This window comes from Dendrobium catenatum, unplaced genomic scaffold (assembly GCF_001605985.2).
Source record: "Dendrobium catenatum unplaced genomic scaffold, ASM160598v2 fragScaff_scaffold_716, whole genome shotgun sequence".
NCBI classification, from domain to species: Eukaryota; Viridiplantae; Streptophyta; class Magnoliopsida; order Asparagales; family Orchidaceae; genus Dendrobium; species Dendrobium catenatum.
The window spans coordinates 24,815,299-24,839,007 of NW_021319178.1; the positions used below are offsets into that span (position 1 = coordinate 24,815,299).

The 23,709-nt window shown below is 33.5% G+C and overlaps 2 protein-coding genes across 3 annotated transcripts in view; both read right to left on the reverse strand.

Annotated features, from left to right (window-relative positions):
• Nucleotides 1–219: 219 nt before the first annotated feature.
• Nucleotides 220–5,556, reverse strand: LOC110114149 (LIM domain-containing protein WLIM2b). Of its 2 annotated transcripts, none has more exons than XM_028696206.1 (6): nt 5,349–5,556; nt 5,043–5,236; nt 1,381–1,480; nt 1,259–1,293; nt 1,078–1,167; nt 220–710 (listed from the first exon to the last, which is right to left on the reverse strand). In XM_028696206.1, the coding sequence occupies exons 2-6, from the start codon at nt 5,175–5,177 to the stop codon at nt 501–503; spliced, it is 570 nt and encodes a 189-aa protein (XP_028552039.1). In that variant the 5' UTR covers nt 5,178–5,236; nt 5,349–5,556; the 3' UTR covers nt 220–500. The 2 variants fall into 2 exon arrangements, with proteins under 2 accessions (XP_028552039.1, XP_020702583.1); XM_020846924.2 differs by having other exon boundaries at nt 5,043–5,298; nt 5,389–5,554.
• Nucleotides 5,557–8,976: 3,420 nt separating this feature from the next.
• LOC110114162 overlaps nt 8,977–23,709 on the reverse strand; it is a 39,492-nt gene continuing 24,759 nt past the window's right edge. The window contains exons 15-26 of the mRNA XM_020846946.2: nt 21,042–21,313; nt 20,180–20,281; nt 15,503–15,679; nt 15,204–15,392; nt 14,868–15,109; nt 14,629–14,775; nt 11,383–11,596; nt 11,063–11,191; nt 10,833–10,976; nt 9,814–9,903; nt 9,570–9,740; nt 8,977–9,465 (exon numbers count right to left, since the gene is read on the reverse strand). Coding sequence (XP_020702605.1) covers nt 9,331–9,465; nt 9,570–9,740; nt 9,814–9,903; nt 10,833–10,976; nt 11,063–11,191; nt 11,383–11,596; nt 14,629–14,775; nt 14,868–15,109; nt 15,204–15,392; nt 15,503–15,679; nt 20,180–20,281; nt 21,042–21,313 — 2,012 coding nt within the window. The 3' untranslated portion in view covers nt 8,977–9,330. The remainder of the gene's footprint in view (nt 9,466–9,569; nt 9,741–9,813; nt 9,904–10,832; nt 10,977–11,062; nt 11,192–11,382; nt 11,597–14,628; nt 14,776–14,867; nt 15,110–15,203; nt 15,393–15,502; nt 15,680–20,179; nt 20,282–21,041; nt 21,314–23,709) is intronic.

The following is a 23,709-nucleotide window of genomic DNA, read 5'->3' on the forward strand; positions in this document are numbered from 1 at the left end:
GTCAAAAATTCAAACCCGGACCCGATCCGTTTCACAAACGGGTTGACCCAAACCTGAATTTTTTCGGGTCGGGTCAAAAATTGACACCCCAAGTTTGGTTAGCTTGAAAGGTGATTGATTACAAGCACACTTTAAGAAATTTCTGGTTAGATTGGAGAGTCAAATCTGATCTAAGCATAATAAAATAAAAAACAAATGGCTGTGGCTCATCTTCAAATATATAGAAAGATTCAAAATCCAAACTCTTTTTTTTTTTAAGCAAGCTGTTTACTTGACAAATTTGCATGCTGTATTTGCAAGCTGCTTTGAAAATAAACACATAAAAAAAGCCATGAAAATACAAAACATAAAACATCCATAGTTCCGAAACTCACACAATCTGAAAAGGAAAATTAGTGTGAGTTTCCAAATTATATCATTGGAAACTGAAAGCAAATGGGGGCGCGAATTTAACAAATATTACCAACAACATAAAAGGAAGGTCAGCCTCCCATCGCAGATTAGCTATCAGGAACTGAGGTTGATGTGCGCTTAACTGAGGCGCACTTAATAAGATGATTGTAGCTTCCCTTCTCCTTGAAAAGCTGAGAAAAATGGTGTTTGCAGTACAGAATGCCTTCAAGAGCCGCATAATTTGAAGGAGTAATGGCGCAGCCTCCATGGGAACATCTGAAACAGGATTTGTGGTATGCCAATCCTTCAACGGTCACCTGAGATTTTTGCAATACTAAAAAGTTGCTTTAAGAAGCAACAAGAAAGTCGTCCAAACAAAACCTTAGTTTACCTACGCCGACTTCCAATGAAACAAAAGAGTGCACAGTACCGGGACAATGTGAAAATGTGGTTAAGATATGTAAAAGATGAACATGACTTGCTTAGAATTTGATGACTTATTTAGAGAACTTATATATGTAAAAGATGAATGAAGCAAGATGACATCTGATAGAAGTTATCAGGCAAAATGATATCATTAAAATTGCATTGTAACAAAGCATCAAAGCCATATGCAGAAATGACATTCATGGAATTCTTTTCCAATAAAGATTATATGATAAATTAATGAAAAAATGGCCAAACCTTCTCAAGGGGATATGCTGTCTTTGAACAAATAGCACACTTTTCCTGAGTTCCAGAGAACATGCCAGCAGCTTTGCTAGGAGATCTCGTCTGAGAAAATTACCAAAAATTTTAACGTGATTTAGGCTCCAATAGTATATGTTTACCAATTGAGACAATAGAAATAAGATAATGAACACACCAGCTCTGGAGTTAACTTCTCTGAAGATTTTGCCGCTGTCAATAGGAGCAATGGTTGATCAGAATAAATACAGAATAGAAACAATATTCTCCACAACTATATAACCAAGAATGTAGCCTTACGTGATTGGAAATTCTTGTTAAAGTTTCCTGCCTCCCTAAAGAGTTGTTCAAAATGAGGTTTGCAGTATAGAACACCTTCCATTGATGAGTAATTACTAAGCTGAAGAAAAGAAGAATACATTTATATTAAAAAGCTCAAAATTTCAGAAGCTTTCCTATAGAAAGATAATTAAAATTAACCGATCATAAGGAAGATTAAATAAAAACCTCATAATATTGGAAGCAATGACAATAATACGTAACACATACAAAGTTTTCTTGCGCTTCATATCAAAACTTAAAATTTATAGCACAAGCAACCTAGTTACTCTTAAAATTATTAGAGCTATTGGAATTATTCATTATCATATAAATATTAGAATATATGTAGTTGAAATCTATAGAACTTATTAATGTAATATATCATCATTATTGATGATATTCTCTTTTATTATATTTCTCTTATTGCAATTTTTTTTTACCTTCATATAGGCATATTTGTATTAGCAATACAATTGAATAGAATCAAACAAAGATATATCCCTCTATGATTTCTAACAACTATTATACCAAAAATTGGCAACCAATAAACTCTCGACCTGTGATCAAGCAATGTTTGAATACATTCTTTGGCTATTCAAAGGCTGCTCTACAATATGACTTAATTAGCAACCCAACATAAGCTATCACTGATAATTGAAGAGAAGCAATACATGCGCTACTGGACTCCAGCGAACTAAAATTATTGGGGAGAATGGAATTGGACACCATTGGTTGATATGGATAAACTAATAGCCGTTCAACATTAAAGCTGCATCCATTCTAATCTATAAATGATATCCCTATAATTGCACTCCTTGATGAACATCAACTAAGGCCTAGAATTAGATAATAAATTTTGATTTGTTTAATGCTCTACTAATTAGACCCATAAAAGATCATGCAAGATGCTATGAAGGGGATATTATTCCTCCACAAAGAGATTATTCTTTGTTGTAATCCTCTTCAACTCATTGATCAGGTAATAATATTCTCTTTTCATTATATTACTTTGTATTGTGATCCACTGTGAAGTAGATCTTGAACCAAATTCCCCTCGTTAGATCTTAAACATAATTAACAATTACATTTAGATCTTATTTTCATCATTGAAATCAACCTAGTAATAGCATAAATGACCAAAATCTTGATTAACTTCTTTTAACCTTTTAGAATCGAATCAATAACTTCACACTTCACCATAAGCTATTTAAGATAACAAAGAGAGGTAATTGCTTGCACCATGAAAAGTTTAGTAGGCCAAAACCTTTTTTTTTCCTATTAAATTGATTCCAAATAAAGATAATGCATCAAATATTTAACACATTGATCCGATAATGTTTTACTAAACTACTTTTGCAATTTAACAATCTGAAATCAATATAATCCATCAAATCTTCAAATATTTAACACATTGATTGGATAATGTTTTACTAGACTATTTTTGCAATTTAACAATCTGATGGTGCTACGTATAGCAATGTTTTGTAGCAAAACAGATTATAGGGATTAGTTAGATAATGAATTAAGTCAAATAACATATCCTATACTAAATCTAAGACTTTGACACTAGGTCTATGCCATTTAGCTCTCTGAATTTAATCAATTTATACCTTGTGGCAATCTCATATGCTATAAAATAAAAAAAGTGTTTTGAATTTGAGCACAAACCCAATTCCTTAAGGATGTTGTCCACCAAGACCAAATTAGTAGGACCATATAAGAACTCTCAGACAATTCCACTCCATGAAAGCTAGTCAGAAAATTTTTGTAGTTTAATCATAATGATACTCATAGAGATACATGACTGTACAAAAATTTAAGAAGAACTCCGTTTCTATAGCTTAATGGCAATGAATTTTGCATTGAGACTATTCTTGAAGGCAAACGAAAAATTCTCGCCACAAATCTTTAAAAATAAGCGAACGTGATCATATTGCAGCAACATGGTGTGTCCATTGTGCCTCATCTTCTGTTGTATTTAAAGAATGGAAGGGATTGGAAAAAGGAAGAGGGTGTGGCACATTTTCCATACTCACAACATATATTCTGAATCTATATTTGTATCCCTTAATTGCAGTTCCTAAGGTAGAAAGATACAAACATTATGGGATTAGTTTCGGGCAACCATTGGGAGATTGAAAGAAAGTCATTGTCACAGTATTGTAGTGACTGTCTCGTAATGCTCCTTGAGAGGCATAATATAAAAGGTTGAGATATTAAAATGGAAGACAAACCATCACCTCTAATATCCTGAACAACACTTATTATGCCGAAAAGTTCCATCAACATGCTAAAATTTTCTAACTTAAAAAGCAAGTGGCAAGGCATTTAACTTTTTTTTTTATTCTTTCAAAGCATAAGAAAATCAATTAAAACATTCCAAATAGCTGAAAATTATTAAACAATTAATAATCTTCAAACAAAATATTTAGAGATTTGATGAAATCTTATAAACAGGGCATCCAAATTGCAAAACAAAGCACAGCTGTGCATTCAAAAGTACTATTTTATACAAAAATCCATCTATTATTAAAAAAGTAGTTTAACAAAATAAGCAGAAGAATTCAATATAAGTCATTAAATGTGCACTAGCCATAAATAGCACGAGGGATAATTACACTTTGATCCACCATTTTCCAATAGAGACACTTTAGACACATTTAGGTGCCTCATGTATCGCGAAAACAAACCTCCTTGCTCATTCATTTCAAAAGAAATTTATGTTTTTGAAGTAAAAGGAGTACCCAACATATATTTTCTACTTTGGTGCTTCTTCGATAATAAGATGTCTCATTTTCTTCCTTTTAAATTACCACCTAAACTTCTCTCCACAGCACCAACGCCAACCCTTCGAATTGCTCAAGACCCTTCCATCGCTCACCACCAGCCCAAATAATACCCCAAATCACAAGAACTGTAAGAACAAGGGAGAAAACTACCACCCTTTGTTTTGAAGACTTAAAGATAAAAGAAGAAGATCATGAAGTAAGACGATAAATGCAGAAGAAAAATCAGTCCGGTCACCGGACGTAATAATTCGCCCGCAAGAAGAGGGTGGACAGACGAGCAATTCACTAGCATTTAAGAAGAGCAAAGAAGATTGAAGTAAAAGTATCCATATCAAGGCAGATTTACATATTTGACACATAAGGCACAACATCTGCATAATATCGAGGATAAAAAAAAGAAAAGGAGCCAAATTGCCTTTGAAAATATCTTTTATCATGGTGTCGGGCGCACAGTTTTTTTTTCTGCTTTTTAAAATAACTTTTAGTACAAAATAAATTTTTTTTTACTAAAAAAATAATTTATATACTAAAAACTGTTTTAGAAATCAGCAAAAAAGTCTGTCCCAAATGCCTTAATAGCGATTCAATTATGAACCACCAGTCATTACGGATACAAGGAATAACTTCCTGACAGATTCAGATCATACATCAATAAAATAATTTGACTAAAAGAACTGTAGATCGCAAAAAACAAGAACTTTTTCATTTCCAGAGTAACTACAAGTTCCGATAATGTGAAAACATAAGCCTTAATTTTGTCCATTTTTTAACCTGTGAAAACAAGAATCAATGGTGAAAATACCTTTACAGGGTTCCTTTACAGTGATTGCACTTGAAGCAAGATGAAAATACCTTTAGGGTTCCTTTACAGTGATTGCACTTGAAGCAAGACTTGTGATAGGTCACGCCATCCGCCATCAACTGATCCATAAGGTATACGGTCTTCTCGCAGACCTTACACTTCTGCTGCGTTCCAAGGAAAGCCATTCCCACTGGATCGAACGACTATCTTTCTCACTCCCTCAATCGCAAACCAAATCAAAAGACTTTCTCCACCAGATCCGGAAAGGGAAAAAAAATCTAACCTTCTATCAGAATTCAGCTGCACCTGGAAAACGACCAAAAAACCGGGAAAATTAGAATAAAAGTAGAACTAGCCAGAAACCAGCAGAGAAGAAAGGATCCCGTTCGATTCAACCTAAGATCTCGCCAGAATCTACTCCTCCCGATCGAGATCTATCTATCGGCGACGTGTTAGGACTTTCAGTCAGGCAGAAGTAAACTTTCTTGTTGCTGCAAAAATACAGAGGAAATCAAAAGGAACGAGCTTTTCCAATATAAAAAGGAAATGTAAAAGAGCCGCGATGCGATAATGGCAGCTTCAGTAAAAAAATCGACAATTGGACGCAAGACATCGATGCTTCACCACGATCGTGTGGGCCCCGCTCGAACTCATTTAAATTACTCCGTCCAAACTGTGATGTGTGCAGCAATTAATTATGGGAATGTGGCATCATAAAAGAACCAGCGGCTCTATTTATTGAAATTAATTAGCCTAAAAAATGCCTCTTATTAAAATATAATAAAAATAATAATATTCAGTTAACCTTAGTGAAAAAAAAAAATTTCTCTTATCACGTAATTGGTAAGAGCAAAACCTAAAATAAATTATCATTATTGCTTCTTGCAGTTAATAATTGCATGTGAAAAGAAATTAATATTGTATATAATATCTCGAATTGATTAATTTTAATATAAATTTAAAAATTTTAAAGCTAATTTTCATGTGCTTGACATTAGAATATTTATGATTTTTTCTTAGAAAACTACTTTAAGAAGCAGTAAAAAAATCGTCCCAAACAAAATATAAGTCAACTTTTGAATTAAATGGAAGTAGGTTTTCGTTTAGGACGATTTTTTTACTGATTCTTAAAATAATTTTTAGTACAAAATTAAAATTTTATACTAGAAAGTTATTTTAAGAATCAGTAAGAAAGCCGTTCAAAAGAAGGCTTCGTTTAGGATAGCTTTAAATTACTATTTTTTCTCTATTTAAAAAAAAATTGTGCTAAAAAATATTTTTACAAAGCAATAAAAAAGTCTGGGCTCCAACACAATAAACTCAACTCTTGCATGATGAAATTTTATGATAATGCCTTCATTAAATCTATGAAACCTAGCACGCATCTCAAGAACATCAATACAAATCCTCTAGTTAAATTTGACTATCTAATTGCACTTAAGAAACAGTCATATATCTATTCATTATCCTTGAGATTTAATCATCCAGCACGAATTGTAACAAGGCGATTAATTCATCCAATGTATATTTTATCAACATATTAAAATACCCTTTTCACCAAATGTATATTTCTATGATGCATGCAAAAAATAGTTCCATATAAATGGTTATGTATTTCAATAATTTAAATTAAATCCTAGTCATTTCCAGGTGGAAACCGCCGTAGGGGCGCCACCCCCCAAAAACCCTAGCAGGTTGAACCATGCCAGGAGGCATTGTCCCCTTTGACCCTCGATATATCGGTCCAAGGACGAGTCTGCCTCTTGTACCTCAAGCAAATACTAATAGAATTATTTCAACTGAGCGTGACCCTGTGACTTTTTTCCCTTTCCAGTGGTTTCCACGTAAAAATCCTGGTGTTTTTATTTCTTTCCTGTTTATGTGTTGGATATCCGTGCAACGCTGAGATGAAAACTTTCTAACTCTATCGTCACGAATATAATAGTCCGCAACACCAACTTTTAAAAGAGAGACATAAAATTAAGTGCTATAGAGATAAGTGTGCTCAGGTGAATGAATGACTTTATACGTAGCAATAGAATGATTTTTTTTTATTAAATAAGATTGGAGAGAGTCATCTTAGATTGCTTAGTCATATTAAAAAAAAACATCGACCTTCTAATGATCTTGTTAAAAGAGTAGATATATTAGACTATGCCTATGTTAAAAAAAGGGACAAAGACCAAAAAAAATTTGTTTAGAAAGTATTAAAAATGATTTTTTTAATAAATTTAAATAAAATTTTGACTCTTAAAATACACAACAGAGAAAAAATAATTCATGTCGCTATCTATACACAACAGAGAAAAAATAATTCATGTCACTATCTTCACTTAGTAGGGCAAAAGACTTATTATTGTTGTTACAATAATATTTAACTCTTTCAAATTATTTAAAAAAAAAAAACTCTTTCAAATTATTACAGGGTATCCAAACATATCTTAAAGCTGAAACAAACCAGTATTATTTAATAATTTAACTCCGGTTAGACTCACCAACCTATCCTTTGAGGCTCACTTAGAATCTCAAAAGAAAAAAAAAATTATAAAATCCACCTTATTATCTTCTATCAAACATTCCTTTAAAATTATAACATACGGCATTTAAAAATCTAAATCATGCATTTAGTTATATTTATCTACAATTTATTTATAAAAATAAAAAATGCATAATTATTAAAATATCAATAAATTTTTTGAAAATATTTATCTAGAAAATTTTGAATTCAATATAACATACCAAACAAATAAATGAAAATATATATACTAGTTTTAAAAATAAAATAATGATTTAAAGCATATATACGTACAAATGTTATTTTTTTTCAAATGAAGTGTTATCATTAAATATTACAATTAGGAGCTATTTCATTCAAACTAAGTATAAGAATTTAAAGAAATATTGAGGTTTGGTCTAAAATAAAACAATTGCATAATAAAATTTTAAAGCTCGCCTTTGTACGATTTTTAAATGTACCATAAATTCACCCCATTATCATTTCCCGCCAACAAACCCCCAAGAGAAATTATTCGGTGAGGACATCAAACGCCGTCCAGAGACCAACCAGAATGAGCCATCACCCCCTGCTTGATACAGCTCAGTACTTGGCTCGATATTATTGGCATGACGCATTTTGATTGATCTACGAACGGTAAACTACATTCGGCTTCCGCACAAAATAATTTCTCCCAATGCTGACTACATGTTGCTCACTCGCCCCCATTTTTCAAAGAACATTTAGGTCAGGTAAGACAAACTCACAAATATATTACATACACAAAATCAAAACTCTCAATCAACAGATCAAGATAAAACTCCATCCCACCAGCCCCTTAAATTGGCAATTAAAAAAAAATCTCCACAAATCAATGAGCCGCTGATCTTTTAACAGCATTGAAAACGTCGCTAATGCCACTTGTCAATTATAAAAAAACTCCCTAAACAAAGAACTTTTATTTTATCCAGTGAACGTACGCTCCTCTACGTTCGGATCTAGGCAAAAAAAACGTAATACCGAGTACCGAGTTGTACCGAGTTTTTTAAAAAAGCCCTTAAATTGGCAATTAAAAAAAAATCTCCACAAATCAATGAGCCGCTGATCTTTTAACAGCATTGAAAACGTCGCTAATGCCACTTGTCAATTATAAAAAAAACTCCCTAAACAAAACGAGTTTGAAGAACCGGACAATTTTTTTTCTACAGAATATAAAAAAAAAACGGGCCAGCATAGCCCCTCTCTTATCCACAAACACTTCATTTGAATGCTGAAATTTGAGCAAAACAGAGTGAGAAATGATTGAAAATTATAAATCATTGGCTGCAAATTCATATAAAATTACAAATTATTTATTTTTTAAGACATCTAGATCAATTAAGACAAACTTCGAACTCAAAATCTACTTTTTCCTGCAGCCCAAACAAACCACTAAAACAAAAACGATCCTCACAGAAAATATGGAACCATCCAATCCATTGCAGCAATTGGAACCCCAACAACTACTAATATGTTCTCATAGAGCTCTATTATTTCACAATACAAAATCCACTAAATGCAACTGTGAGCTGTAGCAAGCATTACACCTCAATTACAATATCTATATATGGTAAAAATGGAAACAGGGAAAAAAGAAAAAGCCGAAAATTACTATACATTTACAGTCTCAAACAAGCATCTGGTGGCCAATAAAATAACTCGATTACACGCATTTGAATGATTAATAGGAAGATAACACATCAATGGTGTACAAAATCGATCTGAGCATTTGAAAAGCATCAAAATGCACTTGCCTGGATTTTGATGGTGATTTTGCTAAGCTTAATCTTGTGAGACTGCTAAAATTAAGATGGATTCACATAGAGAACTGGAACAAGTCCGGCTAGTTTCCCATCTCTCCCTGGTCGCTTTTTCTTTACATAGTACCAACCATCAACCTCATCCTCAATCTCAAACTCTTCTCCAGCATCTAAACTTAACTGCAAGAAGGAAAGAAAGAAGAGTTTTTGTGAAGGAATTGAAAAACTTTACTCATTTTTGTAGGAATTTGATGGAAGAAACGGGTTCAATATTGCAGGCATACCTCGTCATCTCCACCTGCAGTGAAGTCATATAATGCTTTCCCAAATTGAGGGTTATCGGAAGGATTTTCATCATTGCTATGTGAGCCAAAACTTTGCCCAGCTATTGGATTCTCAAATGATTCATAACTTTGTAGAGTTGAAGATGAATATGACGGAGGTTCTTCTTTGATCTGAACATTGTACAGCGTCTTTAGTTATTATATTATAATGCGATGGGATATCATAAGTAAGAGAAAAGCTTACCGGAGATGCAGACCCCTCATAATTCGAACTTCCAAATGAATTATTGCTGAACCTGCTACCAGTGGTAGCTGGCCTATTGTCCTGAGAAGGCTGTAAACAACTTTCTTAGAAATTTTCATCAAACGAAATTTCCATCAACTTTATATGAATTCTAAGAGTGTATGTAAAGCTTTCAATATTAATTTCTAATGGCAGAGATTGATAGAATCAATCTTTGCCATAAAAAGTGCATTGCAGGGCTGCGGAGGAGTAAACAAAACCATGCAGTTAACACCTCAACTGTAAAGGATCTACACCCTAATTCAAGTTAAAGGGTGGGATTTGGGCATTAGCTAAGTTGCCTCTAGTGTATTATAAAGGTCCCAAGTTCGAGTGATTAAAATAACCACTCTGAAAAAACAAGAATAAGGCTGCGTACAACAACCCCTCCCTAGACTCTGCATTGGCCGGACACAATACATTTGGTAAGCCCTTTGAGTGAATTATCATCAAGTCATTGATGAAGGCATAGCAACATTTTTCAATCTATAAGGACATCTAATTTAAGGCCCAAGATCACATAACCACCCATTATAAGCTCAAAGGTTGGGGCTTTTAAATCAATAATCAAAATTTCCTTAGAAGTCCATAGCATTAATAGAATAAACTTAAATGGCCGGGAGTGGTTCTCGAAAATCGAACCAATTTACAAGGGTTGCAGCCTTCATCAATAGTATCAGTTGGTTCATTGGCGAAGGAGAAAACAAAGCTTCAACATTTTCCACAATTTGTGGTGCAACATTTTTTTCAACCAATCATCATGATAACTGTATTTATAACCTAAATTCAAACGAGGATTACGTAATCCATTCTATCAAGTTCAATAATGATGTCTAGGAAGTACTTATAGATTAGCTTTCAAACATAAATATGAAAACAAAATTAATTCCATCATTGTGCTCATCAATATACAGAAGTTCAAAAACAAAAGATAAGTTTGATACAACAAAAATAGGATAGATAGGAAATTTGATGAGTACCGATTGTTGTGAAACCCCATAGCCTGATGGGCGTGAACTGAACAAGGATGGGTATCCCATACCACTAAAGTGAGATGATATAGAAGATTCAATTGAGCCAGTTGATTCAGGAGAAGAGGTCCCTGATGACTTGGCATCATCTTCCTAAAAAAATAAAAAAAACATTCCTGAAATTTACAGCAATTATCATCAATTAGTAATAGCTATGAGCATATCTAATATATAGTCACCTCTGCCTCGTAAGTTTCTAAAAGCGTCTTTGCCCACATATCATCGTAAGTGGCTGATGGCCGTGAAGTTATGTTCTCTTCCTCAACATCTGGAGCATCAGTTCCAGCACCAGCAAGAAATTCATTAACCTGGTACCACAAGTGTACAATGAGACAATTGCATGTAGAAAATACTCACAAGTTGAATACCATTTTAACGCAAAGAACTAGGAAAATATTATTAAACCAATCTAGGTCGAGTAATTAGGGAGATACTTGAATGAAAATAGCATAGCAATGCCATTGCAAACAATCGGTATTGACATATAAAAATAGCTTACTCTATCCATTGCTGGTGCATTGCTTTCCCACATGCCATTTCCTAGATTTGCTGCCCAAGCCATTGCCAAGTCTGGATCAATAGAGCTGGTCTCTGGAAGTTGAGCTTTAGATTCGTATACAAGATCAGAAATTCCAGTAGCAACAGCTGGATCATTTAGTCCACTGGAAGCACTTATATTGTGTCGGTTCCGATAGATTTCAATCAGCTTTGCACTGTCACAGAAATTTAAGACAACTAAAGCCAGGTGAATAAAAAAAGATAAATGCTTGTTACATAATGGAAGTATCAAGTTAAATCCAATGAATTCAAGAAGCATGGCCAGAAGAACACAGGAAATTAGATAGGATTTCTTTCAATTTAACAGGATTTTTAAATTTATTTTAGATTGAAATTAGAATAAGCTACCATTTTAGATAATATTTGGCTTGAACTTTGAATTAATTAGGACTTGGATAGCATTAGAAATCAAAATTAGATTTAATTTTATCATTCAACTTTATTTTTATAAATTGGAGATCCCTAGAGACTGTATTTGCTTAGTTGATTGATGAATAAATCTTGAATCTTCATTGTCATTTCTACCACGGATGTGAATGTTGTATGTGTGCTTTCCTACCTTAGCGATTACATATTCTCTTTTAACACCTACTTGGGATCATACAAAACTTAACATAGCATTCGCACTGTAGTGCACGCTGCACCAGCTCCCCAAATGCTGGCATGGACTTGTGTTTGCTTCTCTTGTCTCATGGCATGCATTTGCTATATGTTTGCTTCACTGTTGTTACCTCTCACAACTTTTTCCATCATCCACATATATCTCCACCAGTTGTTGCCGTTTCTTTTTCTAGACTTCATCTCAGTAACTAAGGACAATAACTATGTTTTATAATTTTAATAAGCTCTGGTTTCAAGCTTTAGAGTTTTCTGTATTTGTTATCATGACATTTGTGCAATCAAGAGAAGTGAATTATACAGGATATGCAACTTATTAATGGAGAAAATATCAAAAACATAAAAACAAACATATGGATGTTCAAACTTATGAATATTCACTAGTGTCATCACTAATGTTTAATAGAAATGTTTTATCATGATCAAAAGCATCTTTGTACGAAAAATTCTTTGGAGTTGAGAAAATGATTTAAATATGGATTAAGATGATAGGAAAAATAGTGCTTAAAATTCTATATGACAACTTTAAGGAATCACTCAATTTTTAGTAATATAAATCAATAACCGAACTACACCAGTTCAAACATATGTGTCAACTCCACAAATTTAAAAATCTAATCCATTTTTTGAGTTAAACTGTGAATAATATTATTGTGCAGATGAATTATTAAATGTTGTGACAATCAGATTTAATTTAATTGATCGAGGTTGCGCCCAAGGCTGAACCAAAATTTTTACAATAAATGATGATGCACCTAAGATTGAGGTTGAGTCAGCACCACTTATAGAGATCATTGTTGTTTTTGAGACGGTTCAAATGACATAACAATATGAGTTATAGTTCACAACAAAACTTCATTCATCAATATAAATTATTAGTGTAAAAGCCTAAAATAGTTCCTCAACTATTAGTAAATATCCAATTTAGTCCTAAACTTTCATTATGACCCAATTTAGTCCCCCGATTATTAGAAAATATTCCGATTTAGTCCTAAGGCCTAAAGTACTAATTAAAATTAACCCATACAATTATCAATTATGATTTACGTATTTATTTTAATATGATAAATAACAAAATATATAAAAATAATAATATAATCGCATATACATCCTAAAACCCAAAATGCTCTCACATTTAACTGATTAGGTTAACTTTAACTATTACTAGGAAGCACAAAAGATGGACGTCACTCAAGAGTTTTCGCCGGCTCCCGGGGCTAGGCTGCAAAAGTTTATGTACAAAGAACGGGCAACACTTTTGGCCTTTGGACCAAATTGAAATATTTTCTAATAGGCGGGGACTAAATTGAGGCATTATAAAAGTCTAAGACTAAATTGGGCATTTATTAATAATTGGGGGACTATTTTGGACTTTTACTCTCAATTATTGATATTGAGTTTGTGCTTCCACCCTCATCACAGATAGAGTTCTTAATAGCCTGCACATATAATGAATTAATGATTCTCTATCTCAAGTTTTGTTTGTTTATATCTTTATTTTCTTCGAAAAAAGCTTGAAGGATGTAATAAACAAAGGACCATGGTTGCGTTTGGGTCCACAATAATTGATGTAGCATAGAAAATTAAATTGAGAATGTACTTCAATTTATTAAAATTTTTTATTTTTTTTAATTTGAAATTGGAATAAATTACCCTATTGAAAATATTTGGTTTGACTTGAATTATTTAGAATTGGGAATATCTTGCTTGCATTTGATCGGTCGATTGATGAATGAATATTAACTCTTCTTTATAACCTCTTCTTGCTATCATGTCTCTTGCTCCTAATACTTGATACTCCTCACTACTTCCCATCTGCAACACTAGCACATTGAAATTTATTTATTTATTAATGCAAATGTTTCATACTAGCACAAAAGGTTATAATAATTTCAATGATGATTAAGGTGTTCAATGTTGAGTTGGATGAAAAAATGTGAGTGAATAAGAGTTCAAAGAAAACATATGCAGTTACTGTTTAGATGAGACTAAGTTTTTCTGCGTGCGTGCATGAGGTGGTGATAGGAGAGTTGACGTCCCAGTGCTACTGATGGGACGTCAATATTAAGGCTGGGGAAGTCTGTGAAAAGGGTGGCGAGGTGTTGCTAGGTTTCAAAAACCCAATGAACTTCCTCCCAAAGACTAACTTCTCTCCTCAGACCAATAAACACTTTTTCCACTAACCTACAAATAATTGTAACTCTCCTATATTTCCAAACATCCTTGGGATACCCTTATGGCCCAGAGCTAGCAAAATCACATATTAAGACGCACAAAATAAAAGTTAACAAAATCTAGCTTTCAGTAACACCCTCCACAGGCATCGACATGTAAAGTAAAAAAGATATAGAACCAAACGGAATAACTTATTATTATATAAGGGCATTGTTATCATTTTTACTTTCAGTTTAGGAAAATCAAGTAGCAGAAGAAATTAAGGGGCCAATCAGAAACTTTCTCGAATCTAAAATACACTATACTTCTTGAGCTATAAACATTACAGTACATGTTAGCAGGAAACAAAGATCAATTAATGGAGAAGAAATGTTGTATCACAAAATTATGTTACCTAGGAGGCCCTAGAGGTAAATATTTAGCTCTTGGAACAAAGCAGAAAAGTGAAACCAAATCAAGAAATCTCTCGTGTGTCTCGTAGAGTTTCTTGAGTTCCTCATCGGTCCATTCTTGCTTTTGGTTGTCATGATTCCGTATATCTCTTTGAACAGAACATGTCAGAAGAAAGTTCAGAGGCCAATTTAAAAAATGCAGAGAGGTTAAAGGAGAGAACAGTGATGTTCAGTAATTTACTTCATCAATTCATCCTGCGCCCTGTACATTTCATCAAGCACCCTCAGCATTGAACTTATCAAAGATCCAAGACCAGTACCACTAGCACCTTGGTCTTCACCATTACTAATTTTCATCTCTGAAAATTGAGACTGCACTCCACCTTGAGCCAAAGTATGTAAAAACTCATATATTTGTAACCTATAGGGCTCCCCTGACCGAATTGCCAAAGTAATGAGTGATTGGACGGCAATAATCCGTACCTATGGTGATATAGTTGAAAGTAAGAACGGAGAGCAAACATATAGTTCCTGCCATCAGGATATATAGGTTGAAACAGATTGCAATTAAGCCTACCTCCCAGCTTCCACTGAAGGCACATCTTTGAAGCCTTGTTAATGCACCAGCAAGAGTAGGATTTCTAGAACTGGCAGCTGCAACCATTTTATCAGTATCTAACATCATTAATGCAGTACCGGGAGGAGTTGCAGATTCCCAAGCATATTCAGATGCAGCATAGTTTGCATTTTCTCCAAGAAACCATACCTGCAGAAAAAATACCAAGAATTGCAATTTTCTGCTTATTTCTGTCTGTAAAATTTATTAACTAATCAAGCTAATAGTAAATAAAAGTTAGGAATAGAAATCATCCATACCGCAGCCTGCACTAATCTCTGTAAAGCAAGAGCGGACTTTGGATCAGATGCAGATATTCCATCTACAGATGTAAGTTCATACATGGATCCAGGTTGAGGAGGTGGTAAATCAAGAACAACCGTAACTGCTTCTAGAGCAGTGTGTTTTCCCTCAGGTCCAGCTCCAACTAGGCATGTCTGGATATTTTCACAGAATATTATATTAGCACAAAATTTTAGCCCGAGGCATCACAAGAGATTAATTTTTTAATAAGATTCAACCTTCATGCAAAGCAGTACTAATATACATCTTTAAAATAGTAAACAATAATACGCCTAGCAGTAGCATGTATAATTCTAAATGTTTTCAATGAATGGATTATCCCATAACCCCAAAAATGTCCAAAAGGGACACGGGATTGGATTTCCAAAAAAAAAGAAAAGAAAAAAAGAGAAAGATGACATTACAAAAACCACACTAAGGCAAAATGGCAACTATTTTCAAAATACATTACCGCAGATGGTCAAGATCCATATCAGTGGCGAAAAAGGATACATGTAGCCGACCCCATGTGAAGTGGGACAAAGGCTTGCTTTTGTTGTTGTTGTTGTCATAATTATTAATTTATAAAGCATTTTAAAAAGGAGTGCAAGTACACACATTGAAGCAAAGATAAGTAGGACTGCAGTATTTCAGGAAATAGTGAAGCATTTGCTATAGTCCCAGCTTCTTGGCATGGCCTTCTCTAATAACTTACACTTCTTTTCATTGTTTGGATTTTTTAAGAGATTGCAGACATTCATGCGGGAACATAAGCTCTATGTTGATTGAGAAGAATTTAAATTGACATGAAAATATAGTCATTCAACTTAAATTTTTTGGATGTATGATGTGGACCGATGAAACAATAGATCTTTTGCTTCTCTATCTTTCATTCACCATTTCATGCATCTTTTAACAATATTTGGATTGTGTCCCATTCATGCAACATAAGCATAGAATTAAGAAGCCTTAGCCCTGATATTTCACCAAGTACCTGAATAAAACAAGACTCATAATAGAGTTCAGAAAACCAATTCTATTCTCAAGTTTTCGGTATATTCAATACAATAATTCTTATCAAATTACCAATTTGCAGTTACTCGCTCTACAAATCTTCCGACACACATTTACAGCTAGCATCCTAATCAAAAATGCAGTAGCAAGGAGTAGAACTTGAGTTCATTACTTCAAACCATTTAAAAATTACAATGCAAAGTCGTAAGCAAAAAAAAAATGACATTGAACAAGAAATTAGCATAGAACTGCCCATCATGTGGCACATTGTTAAACAACAACAACAACATCAAGCCTTTATATCACTACGTGGGTAAGCATATGAATCTTTTTTCTCCATTGTGTTATGTTAAGAGCCAAATTCTCATTAAAATCTAAAAAAATGAAGATCATTTCTAATATTTTCTAACCAAGTCTTTTTAGGTCTACATCCACCTTTCTTAACATAAGCTAAATCTAATACATCTACTTTCATCATCGAGTCATCGGAAGACTGTCATTTTATGTGACTAAACCATCTAAGGCAAACTCTCTAATCTTATCTTCAACTGGAGCTACTCCAACCTTTTCACATATATGCTCATTTCGTATCCTATCCCTAAGAGTAAAGCCACTCATCCACCTGAGCATCCTCATCTCTGCAACACTTAACTTAATATTATCTTCTCTTTTAATGGACGACATTCTACACCATATAGCATTGCATGTCTCACCACCATCTTATAGAATTTTCCCTTAAGTTTGAGGAGGATTTTTCTATCACACAACAAGTCTGATGCATTCCTCCACTTCAACCATCCAACTTAAATTCTGCCAATAATATCCTCATCTATTTCACCATCACTCTGAACAATAGACCCAAGATATCTCAAACATGTACTATTATTAATGACTTGATCGCCCAAAGTCACAAACCTTCCACTAGATCTATTACTAGTAAAATTGCACTCCATATATTCAGTTTTAGATATGCTCAAACAAAAACCTTTGGAATCTAAGGATGAGCTCCATAATTCAAGATTAACTTCAACTCCCTCTTTAATCTTATCAACAAAAAGCACAAACCAAGGTACAACCTTTTGCAAATGTTTAGTGAGAACATCCATGACTAAAGCAAAAAAGATATGGGCTTAAGGCTAATCCTTGATGTAATCCAACTGAAATAGGAAAATACTTGGTTAAACCACCTTGTGTTTGAACACACGTAACAAAACCTGCATACATATCCCAAATGACTTGAATATAAGCATTATTAACTATTTTCTTTTCTAGAACTTTCCATAGCACTTCTCATGGAACTTTATCATATGCTTTCTCTAAATCAATAAAAATCATATGAAGATCCTCCTTATTCTCTCTATGATTCTCCATCAAACCTCTCAATAAATGTATAGCTTCCCTAGTAGAGACCTACCCGGCATGAATCAAAATTGATTTTGAGAAACATTAATATCACGTCGTAACCTATGCTCCATAACTCTCTCCCAAAGTTTTTAAGTATGACACAGTAACTTAATTTCTGTATATTCGCACAATCGTGTGCATCACCTTTACTCTTAAAAATAGGAATCGACACACTCAATCTCCACTCATCTGACAACTTTTTAGTCTTCATAATAATTGATAAACTAACAACTCTATTACCCCTTTCCATTTCTAATCTCCTCAAACAATTCCAACACTTATTTCAACTACCATAAGGCCTAACATCACTTCGCTCCATTGATCATCATATTCACCTTCCTTCCTTATCTAAACCTGTTAATATCCAACCTTATCATTATCCACATTTCCAAAATGATGTGGAGTGATTAGTCTATGAAATGCTTCATGCTCGCATTATTCGTAATAGGCATAGCCCTTTTTCGAGTTTAGTTTTAATTGTTAAAAACGGTATGACACTTGGTGCTTTTGGGTTGATTATAGAGCCCTTAATGCCCTTACTATTAAAGATAAATTTCCAATCCCTACCGTAGATGAACTTTATGGAGCTGTTATATTTTCTAAACTTGATCTACCTTCAGGCTATCATCAAGTTAAAATACATCCTCACGATATTCATAAAACCGCTTTTCGAATTCATGAGGGACATTACGAATTTCTTGTCATATATTTTGGGCTAACAAATGCTCCGTCGATATTTCAAGCATTAAAGAATCAAATCTTCCGTTCATTTCTTTGTAAATTCGTTATAATCTTCTTTGTTGACATCTTGATATATAGCCCCACTCTTAAACTCCATGTTGATCACCTTACTCTACTTTTTCAATGCTTATGAACACATCACATTTCTCTAAAACTTAATAAACATCAATTTTCTCAATCTTCTATCGAATACTTGGGTCATATTGTCTTCATAGGATTCATCCAACCTAACTCTACTAAAATTATAGCTATAAAAAATTGGCCAGTTCCTTCTCTTTACGCCACCTATGTTCATTCTTAGGTTTCAGGGGCTATTCTCGATGATTTATATCTCATTATGCTTCTATGGCTGCTCCATTAACCAATCTTTTAAAGAAGGATTTTTTTCAAATGGGACGACATGGCCTCAACTGCTTTTTAAAATCTCAAATTAGCTATATAAAAACTCAAATTAGCTATATGACAATTGCATCGGTCTTAGTCTTACCAAATTTTACAAAAACTTTCATTCTTCAAATAGATGCTTTTGAAGTAGGCATTGGTGCGGTTCTTTTACAAAATAATCATCCCGTTTCTTTTTAGCAAAATATTACGCACAAAAATCTCGACATCATCAACTTATCTAAGAGAATTATATGCTATTAGTGAAGCTATTTCCAAATAGTAACAGCATTTGTTAAGCAATGAATTTATTATTCGTATCGATCATCAAAAAAGCTTATGCGAACTTCAAACTCAGGTAATCCAAACACCTAATCAACAATATCATCTTCACAAGCTTTTAGGAGTCAATTTTTTTATCGAATATAAGCAAAGAAAAAAATATCATCGCTGACTCTTTATCTAGACAATTAGAAGACCCTTCAACTTCTCCTCCTTCCTTACTAACCTTAACTAAATTTTATCTTTTCTCTAATTAATGATATAAAAAATGAATCACTTCACTCTCCAGATGTTCTTTGTATTGTTTCTAAGCTCTCTAATGGCCAGCTCTCTAATAAATAATAATGCATGAAGAATCCTTTCAATTTTTTAGGTGGAGGGTCGTTGTACCGTCTTTTATTTCAGAGAGGCTTTTCCATGATATAAACCTGTAATCTCTAGGGGACAATGGAGGCTACACAAGTTAAACATTCTTCATGTAATAAGCTTCCCAAAACCATCCATCATGTAATGGTGAATAAAGAAAAACTTGGCTTCTACTATACAAATTGTTTTCTTAAACAAATATATAGTAACTTCCAATGTGCAGTTATTCTTCAAGTCTTAAGACACTCACATACAATTGTCCTAAAACAAAAGCCAAGAACATGAATTCATTACCTTCAAGCATTTAAAAATTACAAAACAAAGAAGTAAGCATGGTTTCTAATTTATAAATTGATTGTTAAACAAAAAATCCAAAACAATTTAAGGACAAAAGTAGACAAGGATATATGAACAAAAGAAAATTCATTAAAATAATGTAAAATATAATCACGACAGAAGGAACTAACTTTCCACAGTAATTGCAGCACATCAGCATCAATCTTTCCAGGCACTTTGGTAGCAAATATTCTTGCAATTTCAAGTAGCGTGACTGCCATATCTGGAGTTGCCTGGCATTTTATATAAATAATAAATAAGCCTATCAAAAATATAACTTCTAAAGAGGTTATCTTAGAATGGATGTTCAAAATAGAAAGTTACTTCACATTTTACATCCTAAGTATCTCACAAGGCAAAAAATAAAGCGTTCATAGTTTTGAGACACTTATTCAAATACTGTAGAAATTCTCAGTTTTTCACTAACAGGTACCAAGGAACATGTATGAATGCATGATTGAAAAGCAAGCTAATTTCATCCGTCAAATATTCACTATAAATTTCCACGGTCAAATTTAAACCATTCCAAGTTTTGAAAAACTGAGAATTTCTACAGTATTTGAATAAGTATTATAAATTGGCAGCAAAATGCTCATAGTTGTGTATAACCAATTATACTAAACACTTAGGCTTCGTTTGGGATGACTTTTTTACTGCTTTTTAAAGTAGCTTTTTAGTTCAAAAATTTTAATTTTTGAAAATATTTGAAGTAGAAAGCTGCTTTAATAAACAGTAAAAAAAAACGTCCCAGGCTTACTTGCAGGGAAGATGTTATTATAGAAATTATTGGTAACGAAGGAAAAGATATGACCATATATCTATGAATACATTTTTTATTTTAAAAAATTGCAGAATTAACCAATCTCTCCATTGGTTTGTTACATTTTAGGAGACTGAAAAAATTACTTCAACAAAATAGTTTTATATTACGAACATGATACACATATTGTTATTAATGCGCTAGAGGTATAACACACAGTCTGGAGTGGGTACCTTAAACCGAGCATGCAGAGTAAGCAAAACATCATTCAAGAGCGCGGAAGGCCAAGCTGGGTCAGACAACTCTGAGGCAATGATAGATCTTAATTCCTCAAATGATTCATGAGGGTTTTGCATCCAAATCAAAGCTTTTATAACCATTCCTCTAACATAAACACATTCACATGCTACAGTTGTGCGGACCACTTCCATCAGTGAAGCTAATAAACTTGCAATAGTATCCTTCCCACCAGTTCCATTCAATAATGATGATGCTTTTCGGGAGGCTGCAAGAGAAAAGGAACAGAACCAATCTTAGAAATCTTGAAATCCCTACAACTTAAACTGGATTAACAATTTGCTTTATAAATCAAAAGGGTGAAAATGTTTCTAACCGCAAAGTGGCCACCGTAATTGAGAAGGGAATCCAAGATTCACAAAAAAAAAAAATATTTCAACATGGGAGTAACTTTAATCAAAGAAGCATATTTCCCCACATGCCAACAGATATTAGAGTATGGTAAGATGTATTATGAAAACATTAAGCAACAGATCTAAAAACCTAAATCTATATAAAACCATAGTTTAAAATTGCGCAATATGAGGCTCGCCTTGAGGCCAGCCTTTGCGCAATTCTAGTAAAAAACGCCTCGATGCTTACGCCTCGAGTTTTTTTTTTAAGAGGCTTGCGCCTCTTGAGGTCCGCCTCGCCTCATTGGCATGAGGCTTACGCCTCACGCTATATATATTAAAACTTACATAAATCTTGAAGTAAATGCCCGACATTGGACTCTATAAGAGAGGAGGAAGGGAAGAGAGCAGTTCATCATAATGATGATTCAAATGAAGAACCCCTTAGTGATGATAGTATTGATGACTTATGAGTTCTTATGTGATATGTCATTGCTACTTATTTTTGGAAATTGGAATTATATGTTAATGAAAAGAATATTGGGATTTGGAAAAGATAGAATTTTGAGTTGAACTATATTTCATGTTGTCTTATTATTGGGATATATTGATTTCACTTCATATCTTATGCTTTTTTATGTTTTATATTATTCACTTATTAGTATATAAAAAATTTATCATTTTATGTTTATGCAATCTTTTGATTTTGAGGCTTACGCCTCAAAATGCCTTGAGGCTTACGCCTCACCTCACGAATGAAAAACGCCTCAATACCCGAATACGCAATTTTAAACATTGTATAAAACCACACAGAAATCTTCCTATAGCTAAAAAAGGAAAGAAACCCAATCATAGAAATCTTGAAATCCTTATAATTTAGACTGGAATAAGAATTTGCTGTATAAATCAAAAGAGTAGAAATGTTTCTTAAACCGAAAAGTGTCCACCATAATTGAGAACGGAAACAAAGAAGCATATTCCCCACCTGCCAATGGATATTAGAGTATGATAAGAGTAATTATGAAAACATTTAAGCACCGAATGTGAACCTAAATTTATAACCGAACAGAAACTTTCATGGCCCACCTCATGCCCAGCACTAAAGGTGCATTCTTTATTTGTGCATTCTTTATTTTATGTGATAAGCTCTCTTTATTACTGCTACATCTTTATCATTTCTATCCAATTTTTATGTATAAATAGTCAAATTTACTCTGCTTAATAAGCCTACAACTTTAAAGGTGGACACTTTCTCTTATCCTATCATCTAAGTCTTCAAAAACATTAAAATCCAAGATATATATGTAGATATGTACCAAAGCAAGACTTCAAGTATAGTGATCCTTACACAAGTTTACGGGAACAAATTGAGAATCTTACCCTCATGCACCAACAAACCTATCATGATTTCCATGTTAGGTTTGAGGAGTTGAGCATAGTGTTGTATAACACTACTACCTCAGCAAGAATCTTATTCAAGTCATGATTACAAGAACTTATTTAGAATGGAACTTCAACCATGATGATCCTTTTACACATTAACTGGAGCAAATAGAAAGCCTTACCTCATACACTAATCAACCTATCATGAGTTTCACGTTAGATTTGAGGTGTTATAGAGCTAGTTTAATGCTATTGTCTCCACAAGCATCTTATTCAATTCATGATCACACACCTAAAGAAGATGAAGGTCATCTTGCTAACTCTATACCTACACATCCACTTATTAGAACTCGTAATCATCTTCGTAGTCTATACCCTATAGGTAATTATGATGATTACCATGAGATCGATGATGCACCTTTTCATTGTCCTTGTTAAATGGAGCAACATCTCAGAAGAGATGATGGCTCTGCTCCACAAGCACCTCATGAACTTTACCCTCACCATTTTGATGAGCCATTATATGTTATGGACAAGCGCTACGTTGCCCCATGACAAACGCATTAAGAACCCAACCATGATATTATTCGGAGTGACAAGTTAGATCAATCTAGTTTTGATAGTCGACCTAACCACAAAATCTTCCTTGATTGACTCATTGGCATAGACTAATATTTTGACTAGATACCTATTTTTAAACATCGACGCACTCGATGTTTCGAGGTTGACCAAGCTTGGTTGCATCAAGACTTGCTCAAACAACCTCAAGCAGAAAAAAAAAAAGCAGCCAGGTCATGATCAACTCTTCATGGGATGAGACAAAAGAGATCTTACGACAAAAATATTTAATGCTAACTTGCTATGATCAGCTCCAGAACAAGATGACAAC

Coding starts and splice junctions, on each gene's coding strand:
- LOC110114149 (XM_028696206.1), bottom strand. CDS start 5,177: ATGGCTTTCCTTGGAACGCAGCAGAAGTGTAAGGTCTGCGAGAAGACC. Junction 1,481..5,042: donor ACTGTAAAGGAACCCTAAAG/GTATTTTCATCT, acceptor TCTTTTCTTCAG/CTTAGTAATTACTCATCAAT. Junction 1,294..1,380: donor TAACAAGAATTTCCAATCAC/GTAAGGCTACAT, acceptor TCCTATTGACAG/CGGCAAAATCTTCAGAGAAG.